Source organism: Zalophus californianus, chromosome 14, assembly GCF_009762305.2.
Source record: "Zalophus californianus isolate mZalCal1 chromosome 14, mZalCal1.pri.v2, whole genome shotgun sequence".
In the NCBI taxonomy this organism is placed as follows: domain Eukaryota; kingdom Metazoa; phylum Chordata; class Mammalia; order Carnivora; family Otariidae; genus Zalophus; species Zalophus californianus.
In genome coordinates, this window is record NC_045608.1 from 53,250,285 (window position 1) to 53,266,847 (window position 16,563).

At 43.8% G+C, this 16,563-nt stretch overlaps 2 protein-coding genes across 8 annotated transcripts in view; one reads left to right on the forward strand and one right to left on the reverse strand.

The window, feature by feature from the left end:
• B4GALT6 (beta-1,4-galactosyltransferase 6) overlaps positions 1 to 16,563 on the reverse strand; it is a 112,195-nt gene that overhangs the window by 12,959 nt on the left and 82,673 nt on the right. Inside the window, exons 10-14 of one of the 7 annotated variants that reach the window (XR_003516968.2) lie at positions 15,220 to 15,370; positions 13,869 to 13,974; positions 12,819 to 12,930; positions 11,275 to 11,392; positions 7,099 to 9,752 (exon numbers count right to left, since the gene is read on the reverse strand). The gene's annotated coding sequence lies outside the window, so the exon portion shown is untranslated. Of the gene's footprint in view, positions 1 to 7,098; positions 9,753 to 11,274; positions 11,393 to 12,818; positions 12,994 to 13,868; positions 13,975 to 14,408; positions 15,371 to 16,563 lie in introns of those variants that run through there. The other 6 variants (XR_003516967.2, XR_003516971.2, XR_003516969.2 and 3 more) reach the window with 6 other exon arrangements.
• TTR (transthyretin) lies at positions 3,549 to 10,370 on the forward strand. Its single transcript, XM_027576516.1, has 4 exons — positions 3,549 to 3,702; positions 4,803 to 4,933; positions 6,957 to 7,092; positions 10,106 to 10,370. The coding sequence occupies exons 1-4, from the start codon at positions 3,634 to 3,636 to the stop codon at positions 10,211 to 10,213; spliced, it is 444 nt and encodes a 147-aa protein (XP_027432317.1). The 5' UTR covers positions 3,549 to 3,633; the 3' UTR covers positions 10,214 to 10,370.

The following is a 16,563-nucleotide window of genomic DNA, read 5'->3' on the forward strand; positions in this document are numbered from 1 at the left end:
GATGAATAAAGTCTAAGGACCTAATGTAAAACATGGGAACTTGAGTTGATAACAGTGTGCTAAGACAGTAGAACTTAAATGTTCTCACCCCTAAAAAAGATAAAGGGCGCCCGGGTGGCTCAGTCTGTTAGGCATCTGACTTTGGTGCAGGTCATGATCTCGGGGTCCTGGGGTGGAGCCCCTCGTCAAGCCCCGCGTTCAGCTCCATGCTCAGCGGGGAGTCTGCTTCTCCCTCTGCCCCTGCCCCCACTTATGTGCTCACTCTCTCTCTCTCTCTCTCTCAAATAAATAAATAAAATCTTTTTTAAAAAATGTAAATATGTGAGGGATGGATGTAATAATTAACTAGATGGTGGGAAATCCTTCCACAATGTGTGCATGTATCAAATCACCACAGCGTACACTTTAAATACTTTACAACTTGTCAAGTATATCTCCATAAAGCTGAAAACCAAACAAAATAAAATTTATACATGATAAAAGCATAAGGCAATGGATAATATATGGTGATTTTAGATCATTGTGACGAACAGGTCACAATGGGTAGCGTTATGATGAGGGGGCAGTCAGAGCTACTACGGTACAAATGCTCTCAGGGTTCCCCTTTGGCAGTGGAGCACCTTTGCCAAGGCAAGTAAGGGTCTCAATGACCCATGTGTTGGCCTGATCCCATCCGGGTCATGTGTCCCCATCAGAGCATCCCATTTGAAGAGAAACAGTGGCCAGTGGGAGTATGTCAGAGGGGGAAGTTCTGGGTGATACAGGTTCCAGAAACTGTGTCTGAAGAGGAATCATTCAAAGAAGTGAGAATATCTGTTTGGCAAAACAAAAGACAAAAACAAAAACAAAAAAACGAGCTGTGATTCACTATCTAAATGGCTGTTGGAAGACCAGCAATGGCTAACCCAAGTTGCCAAGAGGCCAGGTGGGAACACAGATGAGACAAACAAGGGCATGTGTAAGGAGAGAACTAAGCTTGAGCCCGATAGTGCCACAGGAAGTGTCACCTAGCCTCGGAGCTGGAGGGAGGCCGAGGGAGCGGTGATGTCTGAGAGGGAGAGCCCACTGTCATGTGTGAATGGGCGCCTAAAGCTGCCATCTTTTCTGATTTTTCAAAAGAAGCTAGAAACACAAATTTTTATGCAACACGTCTCAACTTTTAATTTTAGCAACTATTTCAAAATATTTAAAGCAACATTGCACAGCCCATCCATACCATGTCTTATGGGCGGCTGACGGCCCAGGATGGCCAGTTCACAGTGTCTGCAGGAGACAGTTCTAGGTTTCAACAGAACGTAGTGCTGAGATACAAGATGGACTTGGGATACGAGAGAATTTTCAAACATGTTCATAGTCAGGAAACAGGCCCTCCATCTAAGTTCTGAGCAACAGGAACAAGTGAAGAGAAAATTGGATGACAATATATAAGAGATGTTAGAGAAAGGGACTTCTCCTTAGCAGAAATGTTGAACCAAATTGTTATAACTATCCTTGACCCCAGAGCAGTGGTTTACAGTTTACAAAGAGCTTTTTTATCATCTCATATTAAAAATTACTAGAAAGGTCTTTTGAAGTAAAATATTAGATATTTCCATTTTACAAATGCATAAGCTGAGTATCTGAAGTATTAAATAACTCAGAGAAGGTCATCCTGGAAATGGGGTTGTAGAAGTAGGAATTGGATGATTCAGGTTATCTTTCTCCAAACTCAAAACTCTTTCCAGCACCACTTCGGAGTCAGACTCTAAGGCTCTAAAGATTCCATTTCTAAAAAAAAAAAAAAAAAAGATTCCATTTCTAGCTGGGCTCAGAAACAGATTTGCTCATCGTTGCTTTCCTGTGATCACCCCACCCTCCCCAGGTCTTTTGCGCATTTCCATATTCCTGAAATGCCTCCCTGTCCTTCCACTATTCCCTGAAAGCCATTGTCCTTCATGATCACTTGTCACCTTCCTTTCAGCTTGAATTCTGTCAGCTATGGGAATGCTCTCCCAGCCCCCGCTGCTCCAAACTGGACCTATCCTTGACATGTATTTGTCCAAAATTGTCTATCTTCTCCATGTCTCTGTAAGGACAAACCCATCCTAATGAATCAATGAACAAAGCCACAAACACATATATGTGCATTCATATACCCGAGTTGATACTTGATCAATGAATCATCGAAGAGTGATAATTTCTGGGTGTGTAAATTGGGAGGAGGAAGAGATTATGCTATCGACCACAACTTCTAGTTCTTACAGTCTCCTCTACTCCCTTCAAGAAATTTGATTGTGATTCTTTTTTTTAAATAAGCTCTAAGCCCAACATAGGGCCCAAACTCACAACCAAAAGATCAAGAGTGGCATGCTTCACCGAGTCAGTCAGGTGCCCTGGATTATGATTCTTGAGATTTAAAAGCCAGCTGGGTAGCCTTGTTTCTACACATCAATGCAGGAGAAGCAGTAAAAATATCTGGTTCTCTGGGTGCCTGGGTGATGCAGTCGGTGAAGCAACTGACTCTTGGTTTCAGCTCAGGTCATGATCTGAAGGTCGTGAGATCGAGCCCAGTGTTGGGCTCCCTGCTCAGTGGAGAGTCTACTTGAGATTCTCTCTCTCTCTCTCTCTCTCCCTTTGCCCCTTCCACTTATGCTGTTCTCGCTCTCTAAAATAAATAAATAGATAAATAAATAAATAAATAGTTAAAAAAAAGAATATCTTGTTCTCTGTATTTCAGGCTTTTTAATGCTAGTTTGAAATATATCATTATTTCTTGGGTTGAGATGAACCTAGTCTGGGAAGAACACAAAAACCAGTGGAGAAATTGCTGAGTAAGCAAAGCTTCCAGATGACTTAGTTTGGCTAAAATGTAGGCTTTTTATTTTTATTTTTTTAAAGATTATTTATTTATTTATTTGACAGAGGGAGACAGTGAGAGAGGGAACACAAGCAGGAGGAGTGGGAGAGGGAGAAGCAGGCTTCCTGCCGAGCAGGGAGCCCGATGCGGGGCTCGATCCCAGGACCCCGGGATCATGACCTGAGGCAAAGGCAGACGCCTAACGGCTGAGCCACCCAAGCACCCCTAAAATGTAGGCTTTTTAAAATATAAGCACTGCAAAGGGTTTTTCCTCTTGACTCCTGGACATATAACAAGGGCACTGATGTTTTCTAATGCACTGTATTTAACCCCCTGAGGCCGAACATCATTCCGTGTGAAATAAATTATTACAACTTGCATCTAGCATCTAAAACGAAAGACAAAATGTATAGAAAGTGAAAAAAAAAAAAAACCATGCAGAGAAATCTGTAAGGGAGAGGAAAAAAAAAAATTCCAAGAATGTTGCTGCCTCCCGCCAAGCAGGGAGAAGAATATATTTGTTTGGTTTTGTGTGTTTTGTTTTGGTGATTTAGCTGGTCAGTGACCTGCTAAGCATAAGAATATTTCATAGAGCTAATGTTCCTATACTCTAATCTCTCTAGGCAAGGTTCATATTTGTGCGAGTTACTTATTCTCTCTTTGTTGACTAAGTCAATAATCAGAATCAGCAGGTTTGGAGTCAGTTGGCAGGGATCAGCAGCATGGCTTGGGAGAAGTGAGTATAAAAGCCCCAAGAGGAGGGCGGCCCCCACACAGGCCCTTGCGTTCTCGGCAGGATGGCTTCTCATCATCTGCTCCTGCTTTGCCTCTCCGGACTGGTACTTGTGTCTGAGGCCGGCCCTGCGGTGAGTGTTTGATTCTGCCAAGTCCTTTTATGCAGACCCTTAGGTCCACTAGATGAAGTAGAAGTGACTTCTTTCAGCTCTGCCCGCCGCCTTTTGTTCCTAGGACAAGGGCACCCCGCATCGACTTTTAAATGTCATTGATTCAAACTTCAAAATGAGTCAAGTTCAGCAGAGCTCACGGAACCGGAGCTGGGACCCTGGGTGCGCCCCGCTATTGCTTTGGTGCACTGGGGGTTACAGGGCCTGGTTCCTCCGCTCAATTTCCTCAGATAGATGGTAGAAATAAAGACGTGATATTCGCGAAGCGACCAATATCACATTTTCAGAAATGCGTCCTTTTATAAGGTTTATTTCCCTTCTACTAATCAAAATGTCTTTATTGATTAATTTTTGAAAGGCTTGGCAGACAACATTCTAGTCAAATACCAAATTCTTAAGTCCTCTGGAAGAATTGACTAATGCTATTAAATGGGTCATGATATAGTCTGACGTGATTTTACGACTAGTAAGAGGGAATGACTACAGCAACAGCGGACTCAAGTGCTCTCGGAGAGAAACTAATTCTTTGGGCCTGTGGCACATTACGTCTTTTCAGTAATTCCACTCCAGTAGCGAGGCTTCACAAAGCAACTGTTCCCAGAGGGCTTATTTTCTCCCTTAAAACTCATTAGCCCCGTCCCGGTCGATCGCAGCACGTCCGGAGGCAGAAGCCAGCCTGGCTTTGGGAGCAATCGAGTCCGGGCCACACTGAGAAGGGGAGCTCATTCCCTCTCAACGCTTATATTGCTGGAAATGGAATTGGCGTGTACGTCTTGCCTTGTTCCAGATTTCAAACACCATCAAGGATAGATCCTGGGCGCCTGGGGGGCTCAGTCGGTAAAGCGTCTGCCTTTGGCTCAGGTCATGATCCCAGGGCCCTGGGATCGAGCCCCACATTGGGCTCCTGGCTCAGGAGGGAACCTGCTTCTCCCTCTCCCTGCTGCTCCCTGTGCTTGTGCTCTCTCTCTCTCAAATAAAGAAAATCTTAAAATAAGAAAAAGAATAGATTCTTTCACTCTTACCAGTTTTGTTGACCTCTCACTGGCCTTCTCTATGCCCAGGGCACTGGCGGATCCAAGTGCCCTCTGATGGTCAAGGTCCTAGACGCCGTCCGAGGCAGCCCTGCTGTCAACGTGGCCGTGAAAGTGTTCAAAAAGGCTGCTGACGAGAGCTGGGAGCCCTTCGCCTCCGGGTAAGCTGCCCAACAAGCCCAGTCCCGGGACCTCAGTCTGGCTGCTCATTCTCCCGCCACTTGTTAGAGAGATTGCCTCACACCATTCACGGAAGAATCTTCGAGTAGATTGAGAATGCAGGTAGGGGTCAAGTAGGCCGTGGGGAGGACGCCCTCCTCTTGCTTTGCTTCACCGGGAGTGCCCAGAAGGGACAGACCATACAGGGAAAAGAAGGAGCAGTGATCCACTGCCTTCTCAGGTCACAGACCACTTTAAGAAGGTAAGGAAAACTATGTTCTCCATGCCCAGATCTCACACACACACACACACACACACACACACACACACACACGTATATACAATTTCAAGAGTATCACAGATTCCCCGGTGCCCTTGCAAAACACTCAGGCTGAGTGTCCTTGGCTTGGAATTTTAGGCAAGATGTACAATTTGTGTTACTTTATTAATGAAAAGAAAGGAATTGAGGGACAGCCCTGACAAGGCACGCGTCTAGTTTATCCAGATCCTCCAGAACCCAGTACTTGTGCCTAACCACTCATGGAACACCCAGTCCGTGCCAGGCTGGAGCCTGGGGCACTCAGTAACAAAAGGACACAGACGAGAAAGATACATAAGCAGAGCACAGCCACGGACCATTCACCCAACACCAGGTGCAGCAGTGATTCTCACCTTCCTCGGGCACTGTACAATTTTCATAGTGTTTACCCACCTCCCTTAGCAAGAATTTCAAAGAAAATGCGCATTAGTAAACCTAAACCAACTCACGGAATGAATGAGCAGCCAAGAAACCCTCAGCACCAAACGATACTGCTAAGTGCTTCTGTCTTCAGGAAAGAAAATTTCTGTGGGTTTTAACTGAATCCCAAGAACCACACTGGGATTCGTCACCCATCGCTGGGAAGACCATTTTCGTTGGTGTGGTTTCAATTGAGTTTTTATTTGTGAATTCATTTATGTTTATCTAAAATGCCAAGCACGATGTGGAAAGTACTTAAGAGAATATTCTCAGCAAGAGATAGAATGAACACCAAACATATTCAGATGTTCATGTGAATCTTTTTTTTTAAAGATTTTATTTATTTATTTGAGAGAGAGAGAATGAGAGACAGAGAGCACAAGAGGAAAGAGGGTCAGAGGGAGAAGCAGACTCCCCGCTGAGCAGGAAGCCCGAAATGGGACTTGATCCCGGGACTCCAGGATCATGACCTGAGCCGAAAGCAGTCGCTCGACCAACTGAGCCACCCAGGCGCCCATGAATCTTTTTTTCTTCTGACAAGATAAATTAAAAAAAATGAAATATTTTCTTCCTAGAAAAGAAGAAAGGTGGAAAGGCAATGATCAGAGTTAGTAAAGACAATTTCCATTTTTATCTGTCAGTTTTTGAGGTCTAATGGAGGGCAATTTCTAACACCAGCAATGGAGCTGGTACCTCTATAGAAACAGAAGTTGCCTAGTTATTTTTTTTTAAAAGGAGTTGCCTTGTATTTGTTGTTACCAAAGGGTTATGAAAGACATTAAATATATAAATAATTTCAGGTACAGGCTCCTTATTATACTTTGGGATTCCCCCTGTGTGTTCAAGTGATACGGCCTCTGAAAGACACCCTCACACTAGGAGGGAAAGGGGTAAGACCCTGGTGTCATGGGAACCACAGAGTCCAAGAGGCCTTGGCCACTTCCAAGGGGTAGTTACGAACCTTCACCCAAACACCAACCCTGAATTGAAACGACCGTTTTTGAGTTGAAACATACCTATACCTTCTGTTCTCCTAAGAAAAATCTAGAATAAGCTTTTTGAAATCTTTCTGACAAATTTCCTGTCAATTTCAGTCACTAGAATTTCACCTTCCCTTCCTTCTCCTTTTCCTGAATATGTATACTTATATAAATGTATTTCCCCCCACATACACACTGCACATGTGTAGTGTGTGTGTGTGTGTGTGTGTGTGTGTGTGTGGTATCACCTTGCCATGGTATTCATTCCCCTAATGTCTAACTTAACCTGTAACTTTTACCTTCTAGGAAAACCAGTGAATTTGGAGAGCTCCATGGGCTCACAACTGCTGAGAAGTTTGTAGAAGGGGTATACAAGGTAGAATTAGACACCAAGTCGTACTGGAAGTCACTCGGCATTTCCCCATTCCACGAATATGCAGAGGTGAGAGCGTAGAGACACTCGAGTTGCTTTTTAGTATTTTGTTTTGTTGTTGTCGTTGATCCCAGGCAATGCCCAGTCTGCAGTCACACGCCATGGAAATGTCATAAGGAAAGCACCGAACTAGCACAGATTCCCTTTCCTATTTCTACAGCCAGAAAGCTATAGAACTCTGAAAAGCAAAGTTTATTTCTAAGTTTGGTGGAAACTCATTTAGTAACATGACCTGAATTGACATGAGGCTCCTTATTAACTTCTTCAGTTCCCCCTGACTAGGAATGGTTGCTTGCCAAAGAACTGTTAATATGTTGGATGACTAGCAGCCCTCCAGACCCTACCTAGGGTGCCCTGTAATGAAACAGAGATGTACCATTTTACTTCTCTAAAATCTGAAAAAAAAAAAAAAAAAACCCACTTCATTCCAAAACACATGGCTCCCAGAGGTCTGGAGAAGTGTTTGGGGCTAATGCATATATAGACAGCGAATTCAAGATAATAATGGCAACATAATAGATAACACCGGTCGGGCATACACCACATGCCAGACTGCTGTCTTTTCTATATTTAACCGATTCAGTCCTCCTCCACAGCCCATTGGAGTTGTTATTATTATCCTCATTTTACAGAGGAAGAACTTGAGGCACCGGGCAGTGAAATAACTCGCCCAATGTCTAGTAAAGGGATGAAGAGAAATAATGACCAACAGGGCCCAGACTGGTCTTAGCCTCAGGGGTGCCTCAGCTTTCTTCCTGTAAGAAGTCAGGCTAAAAACAATAATAATAAAGCCACCTTTGTAACCCTTGGTTCACACTCTAAGTTTTGCTTATGAGGCAGTAGGAACCTCCAAGTGATCCACGGGCCCAATCTCAGTGCCTCCTCCTTCTCCATAAATCCTTAAGTCATTTAAAACAGATGGTTGACATGGAAAGAGAATCCAGAACTCTGGTCAGAGTTAAAGATCAAATAATTGCATCAAAAATAGCTCAGCATTAAAGGGAAGCATCCTCTCTGCTTCAGTTGACATCAGATGGTTCTTTGGGGCGACAGTGTTGCCAGAAAAACCATAGGGGCCTGACTTCTGGGGCTCCCCATCTACCAAGAAGCTTGCCTTTGGCTGCTCCTCCTAAGTGGGGCAGCAAGACAAAGAGCCTAGTTTAGATGGTGCAGGGCTTAGAGGTGCCCACCACAAATCATTTGCGCCTAGACTCTCAGCCTCTACCCTAGAACACAGGATCAGGCCCCTTGGAACCCTTGTCTGCCCTGGGCTCAGCCTAATGAGAAGATTCACGGCCGTAGGGCCCACGATGCATTGCTACTAGTCATTAGATGTTAGCTTCCTTGTCTGTTCTTAGTGTTAGTGTTCATTCAACCAACATTTGGAAAATAAAAGCTTTCTATGTGTCCAACATTCTGCTAAATGCTAGAAATTCGTAAGCGAAAACACACGCCTGCTCTGGGGGTGGAAGGAGAGGGACTGATGTCAGGCATACTAAGTAGGACCATCAGCCCAGTGGATATGGGAAGTTAGAGAGAGCAGGTAGGCAAGCGCGAGTCCCAGGGCCTCCCCTCAGTGGTTGGTGCTGACGGGTCCAGCCATGAGTCCCTCCCCTGCCAACTTCTTCTGACCAAGACCCCCAGACAAATGCTGTTCTTCCGCATCAGCCACCTCCTCCCTCGCCGGAGACCCAGGTGGCCCTGTTACACTCACCAAGAGAGCTGGGAAATTACCTGTGGAACTAGTCGTCCTCTTCACTTCGTGGGATTTTGAGCACCGATTATGCCATTTACAGTTTTGAGGAAGAATCAAGGGGAGCTGGAGGCCAATGTCAGTATTAGAGGGAAGAAGCTTTTCCTGGGTGATGCCAGACACTTGGCCTTTAAGGAATGCTTTTTCTCCTTCAGAGATTCTTAGGTGATTGTTACCTCCTCTTGCCCTCAATGCTATTTTTATTTTCACTATGGTTCAATCAGATTTTTTTTTTCTCCTGTCCCCAAACAACCAAGGCTTCCTTTTGCCATATTAGGAACAAAACACATTTACCCAAGATGTGTCCAAAGCTCAATCCAAGGCCTATATACAAAATAAGTAAAATTAAAAACCTCCTCACCATCCCCCATCTCTCTCCTGAACCAAATTCCTCCTACTTGTCTCACTGGCGCCTAGACTATTGCAGGCCCTGAGCCTCAGAAGCTCTACTAAACCTGCCTGAAGTACATGACTAACTGGAACAACACTTTGGTCAACAATTTGTCCAATTAGGAAGCTCAAACGAGCTCCAACCCATGCGTGTATTTCAGAATTCCCACGTGACCTTCCACAGTCTGCTATCGTAACTAGAACCCGACACTGCTTTAATTCCATATTTCATTGCTTGTTACACATACAAACACATTCTTGTTCTTCGTGTTAGAAAATGCAAAGGAATAGAGGGAGGAAAACCTCTGGGTTTGGGGACAGAAGCCTTAACTTCTAACCTGGCTCTGTCCTGTATAAACTTGGGCCAAACACTAACTCAGAGGTCTGGTTGACTTGCCTGTAAAATGGGAAGAATGTTCCTGCCAGCTCTACAATTCCAGGTCTCTGATGTGTGGTGAGAGTTGCAGTCACTGTTCTTCAGTCTTCAGGCCACCGAATGCGGGTTACTACCTCCCTCCTCCTTTTTCTACCAAGAAAATCGACAAGAGCATTTAGGCTCTCTGTGATTCCCCTCAGTCAGGCTAGCGCCACCCAGATTTTTAGCATGAATTGGCAAAAACAAACAAAAATGAGAGAGAGACAGAGAGAGACCTGATTATACAGGCTGTAGAAAAGAAATCTTGTTCCAGGGGTTGCACCAGTCTCCCATGGAGTCTTCCCAGCATATTTGGACTTTTGCCTTTTGTTCAATCGGTTCCAGAAAAAGAAACCCTAAGATAAAATGAATTAACTTGGCACTGGACTTCCAGTGGTCTCCCTCTCGGTGACTCACATTTCTAGGCTCTGATAGAAACGGACCCTGTCTGTGCTCTCTCGTAGGTGGTGTTCACAGCAAACGACTCTGGCTTCCGCCACTACACCATCGCGGCCCTGCTCAGCCCCTATTCCTACTCCACCACAGCCCTCGTCAGCAACCCCAAAGAGTGAGGGACCCCGCCTTGGGTGGATCTGAAGGAGAAAGGACAGGATTTTGTGTAACCAGTAGTATTCCATTTTTATTAAAGCAGTGTTTTCACTTTATAAGCTATGCTAGAAACTCGGGCAGAGACAATAAAACATTCCTATTAAAGCACTTCTCATTTCATTTGAACTCGCTTTTTTATTCCCATGTTGTCCTCTCAAAAAAAAAAAAAAAATTTTTTTTTTTTTTTTAATTTAAGAGAGAAGCAAAGGAACTCAAAAAAGTCTCTGGCTGAATTCTGGAGGGAAGTCCCAGTTCTCAATGTCTTTCAAGCTAAGCATGTATTCGACATGGTCAGCAGCCATTAAAAAAACACATTCTGAAAAGGAGAAAGCTTTTGTGTCCTCTAACATTCAGTGAATAGCAAAAGACAAATTCTCAGGACCCACTTCTTTATTCTGTGCATTCCCTTTAAGTGCTTCACTGATTTTGAGGGCAGCGCCCAGCTGTACAGGGCCAGACCTGCAGTGACTCATGCTCTCCGATCCGGTTCTGACCAACAGCAGCCCGCAGTCAAGTGACTAGAAGATGTAATCAGAGAACCCTCACACCCCCAATTCACTCAGACTCATCCAAAATTCATGTACCGAGAAACCCTACATGCCAATTGCTATTTTAGGTGCCCTGAACATAAAGAAAGAGATCTAGTGCCCGCATTTCAAGAGCTCACAGACTTTGGAGAAGATGACGATGTCAACGTGATTTCACTGAGGCTCGGGTACAAGGCTCCGCGAGAGGAGGAAAGAGGGTGTAGCAAACAGCCAGGAGAAGTCAGACGAGGACACCGAATAAATTTCACTTCTGGATCTTGGCGGTTTACCAGCCAGGAGAGCGAGGGGTTATTCTAGGTCGAGAGAGCAGAGATTGCAAGGCCCAGACAGAGTGAAACAACGCGGTAAGTGGAGGGAGCAGACGGAGGTTGAGGACGTTGACGGGTAGGTGGTAGTAAGATGCGCGAGGCTGTGCTGTCTTAATAACAATCCCAATCTCCGGGACTCCGCAAAACCACGGTTTATTTCTCACTCACACCAAGTCCGATGAGGGAGTTCTTCGTCTGCTGACCTCCAGGGTGGCTTTCCTCCAAATGGTGACTCAGGGCCCAGGTTTGCTTATCTTGTGGCTTCAAGGGACACGCAGTCGGCTGACTGGAGGAAGAGAGAAAGTATGGTCTTCATCCTCCCATGTTGCAGTGACGCACAGGATTCTCATTGACATTTCCCTGGCCGGAATTTGTCACATGGTCTCACTTAGACACACCGAGCGATCTAGTTCAGTTCCTGGCTGGGAGTCATGTCCCAGAATGACTGCATTCTGGAGAAAAGCACTAATCTGTGTTGGTCAAGAATCATCTCTGCCACAGTAAGGTTAGGACGAGAGGGAAAGGAGACTGGAGCGAAAGCAGGCTTTAGATGCCACCTGCTAGAGCTGCAAATTCATCTTCCAGACAATATGGATCCAAGCTGGGAAACTTGGCACCAGGTGTACCCCATGTGGCTGGGGCAGGGATAGTTACTTCTGGGGCACAATCTCCAACCAGGGTTCCCCAGGACAACCTGGGTCTGACCCAAGGTTTAGGCCTAAACATACCTAAGCAGCCATTCCGTTTTCTGTCAAATTCAAATCTAAAATCTTGCCGTGCTCTAGCTGGCTGGGTAGAAGGAGGAAGAAATTTGAAGAAAGTGGAGTGTAGGCTTGGACTTTTTAACATGGATTCATTAAGCTTTGCCCCAAATCCATGTGGTAAAATCAATGCCCCTAATTCTGTTAACGAGATTAGCAAATCCTTTTTCTATGTATATTAGGCTAATCCACATCAAATTGCCATTTTTATAGATTAAATGGTCAAATATTGGGGCGCCTGGGTGGCTCAGTTGGTTAAGCGACTGCCTTCAGCTCAGGTCATGATCCTGGAGTCCCTGGATCGAGTCCCGCATCGGTCTCCCTTCTCGGCTGGGAGTCTGCTTCTCCCTCTGACCCTCTTCCCTCTCGCGCTCTCTATCTCTCATTCTCTCTCTCAAATAAATAAATAAAATCTTTAAAAAAAATAAAAAAATAAATGGTCAAATATTAGCAATTTTATAAGATTCAATCTAATACTTAAAGTGATTGTATTGGTCACTGACCTGCCTGTTATTTAATAAAATGCTACATTTCAATTTGGCCGCTGTTAAATAGCTATGGATTTTTATAGCCCAAGCAGATTGAAAATATGAATCTGTCATATATATATCTCTGAATTGAATTTAACTTTTTAATGTTCCTGCCTCATTTCTTCTTGGCATCAACAAATTGAATCTTGCCCAATGAAATCAACTCAATTTGACTTCCAGTTTAACGTTCAGCCTTCTCCTTCCTTTCTGAATGTTATCTATCTTCTGGAAGCTATGTAGCATCTTGGCACAAAGTGGAGTGTGTTGTCTGGTCCCTGAGAGTCCTCTGTCCCAGCTGCATCCACTGAAATGATACTTTCTTCCTTTGCTCTTTGTTATGTGTTAGTATCTTTCACGGCCACAGTTATGGGTTGAATTGTGCCCCCTTAAAAAGATATGTTGAAGTCCTAACACCCAGTACCTGTGAATGTGACCTTATTTGGAAATAGAGTACAGAGGCAGAGAATGGAGTCACAACCAGCCGTAAGCCAAGGACACCAAGGATTGATAGCCATTGACAGAAGTCTTCTCCCCTACAGGTTTCAGAAGGAGTGTGTCAAGTTGACACCTTGATTTCGGACTTCTGAGCTCCAGAACTGTGAGACAACAAATTCCTGTTATTTTAAGCCACTCACTTTACAACCCTGGGAAACTAATATAGCCTCCTATGTAGGGTATTCTTCCAAATTTTATCCTGGGTTTGTAATCAGTGAACTATGTCATTCTGAAAGTCAAAATCTATACTTAATATTTCTTTAGATTTCTTTTTTTGTTTAGTGATGCTGAACATATTGTCTTGTGCTTATTGGCCATTCAAACCTCTTGCGAACTGCATGTCCACATCGTTTACCATATTATGCAGGGGGTCTGTTTAGTCAGTATTGATTTATAAAAGCACACTATATTTGAAAGACATTACAAGCTGTATTTGAAAAGTAGTGTGACACACAGAGGAATAGTTATCTAAGTTGTAGAAAACCACATGAGCTGAGATACCTTGTTGGAAGTTGGTGTGATAATTGCAAAGAGGAGGGTGGGAACTGGGTCGTCACAAGCAGAGAGATGAAAAATCGTGGGGGATCATTGGGTGGGTAAGTTCAAGTTATAGAATCACTGAATGCTAGGTTTTAGAAGTCTTTTCGGGACAAGAAAGCTGAGCTACAGAAGGTTAAGTAAATTGCCCAAAACCATGCAGAGAGCTTTGGAAAGCCCTGCAAGGCAGAGAGGGAGATTTGTCACAGGAGTCCATGGGTTCCTGATTAATTCCGACCGTGAGGAGCTGCTCATCCAAACTCTTGAAATAGCAGAGAATGCTAATAAGAAAATTCTGCCAAAATCCACAAAAGCAACAATATGTGCTTCTAACATATCAACCTTGGTGGACTCCCATCAGCCCTACTCTCTTTCCCATAAAATTACCCAAGAGATTAGAGTATCTTAATTAATTCCACTCATGGCCTTTCCCACTCACCAGAAACACACGCATCTCTCACTTCCCTAAAACCAGAAGGATCTTCATCATGTTGTATCAATTTCCCAATAACCTCAGAAATAAGGATGTGGCCAAAGATTCCACCCTAGGATGGATAAAGTAGAGGAGGTGCACCATGGTGATTAACTTTATGTGTCAACTCGGTTAGGCTACGGTACCCAGTTTTTGGTCAAACACCATTCTAGATGTTGCTGTGAAGGTATTTTTTGACATGATTAACATTTTTTTCCCCTCCAGCTTCATTGGGATATAATTGACATATAACATCGTATAAGTTTAAATATAAAACATAAGGATTGATAAACATAGGTCCTGCGAAAAGATTACCACCAGGAGGTTAGTTAACACATTCCTCACTTCACATGGTGATCTCTTGTGTGCACGTGTGTGGTGAGAACTTTTAAGATGTACTCTCTTAACGACTTTCAAGTATATGATACAGTATTATTAACTCTAGTTACCATGCTGTACATTACACCCCCAGAACTTACTCATCTCATAATGGGAAGTTTGTACCCTTTGACCACCTTAGACGTGATTAACATTTAACTCAGTGGATTCTGAGCAAAGCAGATAGTCCTCCATAATGTGGGTGGGCCTCATCCAATCAGTTGATGGTCTTAAAAAAAAGGCCCCTAGAGGAAGAAGGAATTCTGCCTGCAGACTGCCTTTAGACTCAAGATGGCAACATCAACTCTTCCCTGGACCTCTAGCCTGCTGGCCTGCCTTGCAAATTTCAGACTTGCCAGCTCCCACAATCACATGAGCCAATTCCTTAAAGTGAATCATTTTCTCTCTAGATATATATGTATATTTAAATATAAATATAATGGAATTTTATATTAAATATAAGTGTGTTATAAGTCGATGTGTGTGAATGGGTGGAGGGTAAATGTAAACAACAGTGTCATTTAAAGGCAAGATATTCATTCTCATAAAATGTCCCTGCCCTTTTTAAAAATAGAAAAAAATACTGCTATGCTCTCCACATAAAGCATATTCAGATGAACATAGTTTGAATGAGACATTTATGTGCAACAATCTATTTCAAGATTAGCTCTGTTTAAAGACTTCCCTGGGCCGTGTATCATACCTTCAGGGAACCAGAGATTACCATTAAAATCAAAGAGACGTCCTGAGCCTTTGAAGCCAGACTTCACAGGTAAAAATTATTAATCTGGTCACATATAGACGAACTGATTAGTACATTTCCACCCACCATTTAACCTTTCTGGTGTTTCAGGATGCTACACTGCTAAAGCCAGGAGACTCATCTCTAGGGTAAAACCAGCCACTTGGCACTTTGAGTAGCATAGGAGAAAAGGCATACTTTTCCAGTGGTTTCCAGTATAAACCAAGAAGAGAAACGGAATATTCACTGCGCTCCCTCAACACATGTTTGTGTCTCTCGGCATCCTCTTCTCCTCGGGGCTCAGGGCCATGCTCTGCATCACGAGGACGTGGTTGGGGATTGATGCAGCCTGAGGACAAGAAGGGAAGGATCAGAGAAGAGATAACGAATGAATGGGGTCGTATAACTTCCCACAGTGGGAAGGCGAAAGCTGTGGACATGAGCCCAGTGAGGTTAGTATCGCTGCAGAACAAAGACCAGAGCAGGGAGGCCAGCCTGATGGACAGCAGCCAGCGTGCGAGGCTCCTTCTGTGCCACCCCAAGTGATCTTCAGTGCAAACAAGCATAGAGGACTTGTTCCTCTCATCCCAATGCAGGGTGTGAAGCAGAGAAGTGGCATGATTAAACTGGAATGCCAGATTATTGTTTCTCATTTAAGAAAAAAAAATCTATGCCCTACTGTGTGTGTGTGTTTTATTCCAGTATAGTTAACATGAAGTGTTACATGAGATTCAGGTGTACAACACAGTGATTCAACACTTCCGTAACTGAGCTCAGTGCTCCTCACGGTAAGTGTACTCTTCATCTCCGTCTTGTTTCACCCATCCCCCGCCCCCCTCCCCTCTGCTAACCATCTGCTTGTTCTCCATAGTTAAGAGTCTGTTTGATTTTTTTGTAAAGATTTTATTTATTTATGAAAGAGAGAGAAAGCACGAGCTGCGGGGGAGATGCCGAGGGAGAGGGAGAAGCACCGCTGAGCAGGGAGTCCGATGCTGGGGCTTGACCCCAGGACACTGAGATCATGACCTGAGCCATCCGGGCATCTAAGAGTCTATTTTTTAATTTGTCTCTTTTTTTGTTTTTGTTTCTTAAATTCCACATATGATTAAAATCATACGGTATTTGTCTTTCTCTGACTCACTTATTTCACTTAGGATTATCACCTCTAGGTCCATCTATGTTGTTGCAAATGGCAAGATTTCATTCTTCTTTATGGCTGAATAATATTCCATTTGTGACTTTTGTGTGTGTGTGTGTGTACCATTTTTTATCTATTCATCTATCAGTGGACAATAATTTGACTATTGTAAATAAAGCTGCAATAAACATAGGGGTGTATATATCTTTTCAAATTAGTGTTTCATATTCGTTGGGTAAATACCCAGTAATGGACTTGCTGAATCATGTGGTAATTCTATTTGTAATTTTTCGAGGAACCTCCATACTGTTTTCCACAGTGGCTGCACCAGTTTGCATTCCCATCTACAGGGCATGAGGGTTCCTTTTTGTCCACCCCCTTGCCAACACTTGTTGGTTTCTTGT

What these genes read in the sequence shown, in the direction of transcription:
- TTR (XM_027576516.1), top strand. Translation starts at nt 3,634, where the DNA reads ATGGCTTCTCATCATCTGCTCCTGCTTTGCCTCTCCGGACTGGTACTT. An exon ending in TGTCTGAGGCCGGCCCTGCG is followed by an intron (nt 3,703 to 4,802) that starts GTGAGTGTTTGA and finishes CTCTATGCCCAG; the next exon opens with GGCACTGGCGGATCCAAGTG. An exon ending in TGGGAGCCCTTCGCCTCCGG is followed by an intron (nt 4,934 to 6,956) that starts GTAAGCTGCCCA and finishes TTTACCTTCTAG; the next exon opens with GAAAACCAGTGAATTTGGAG.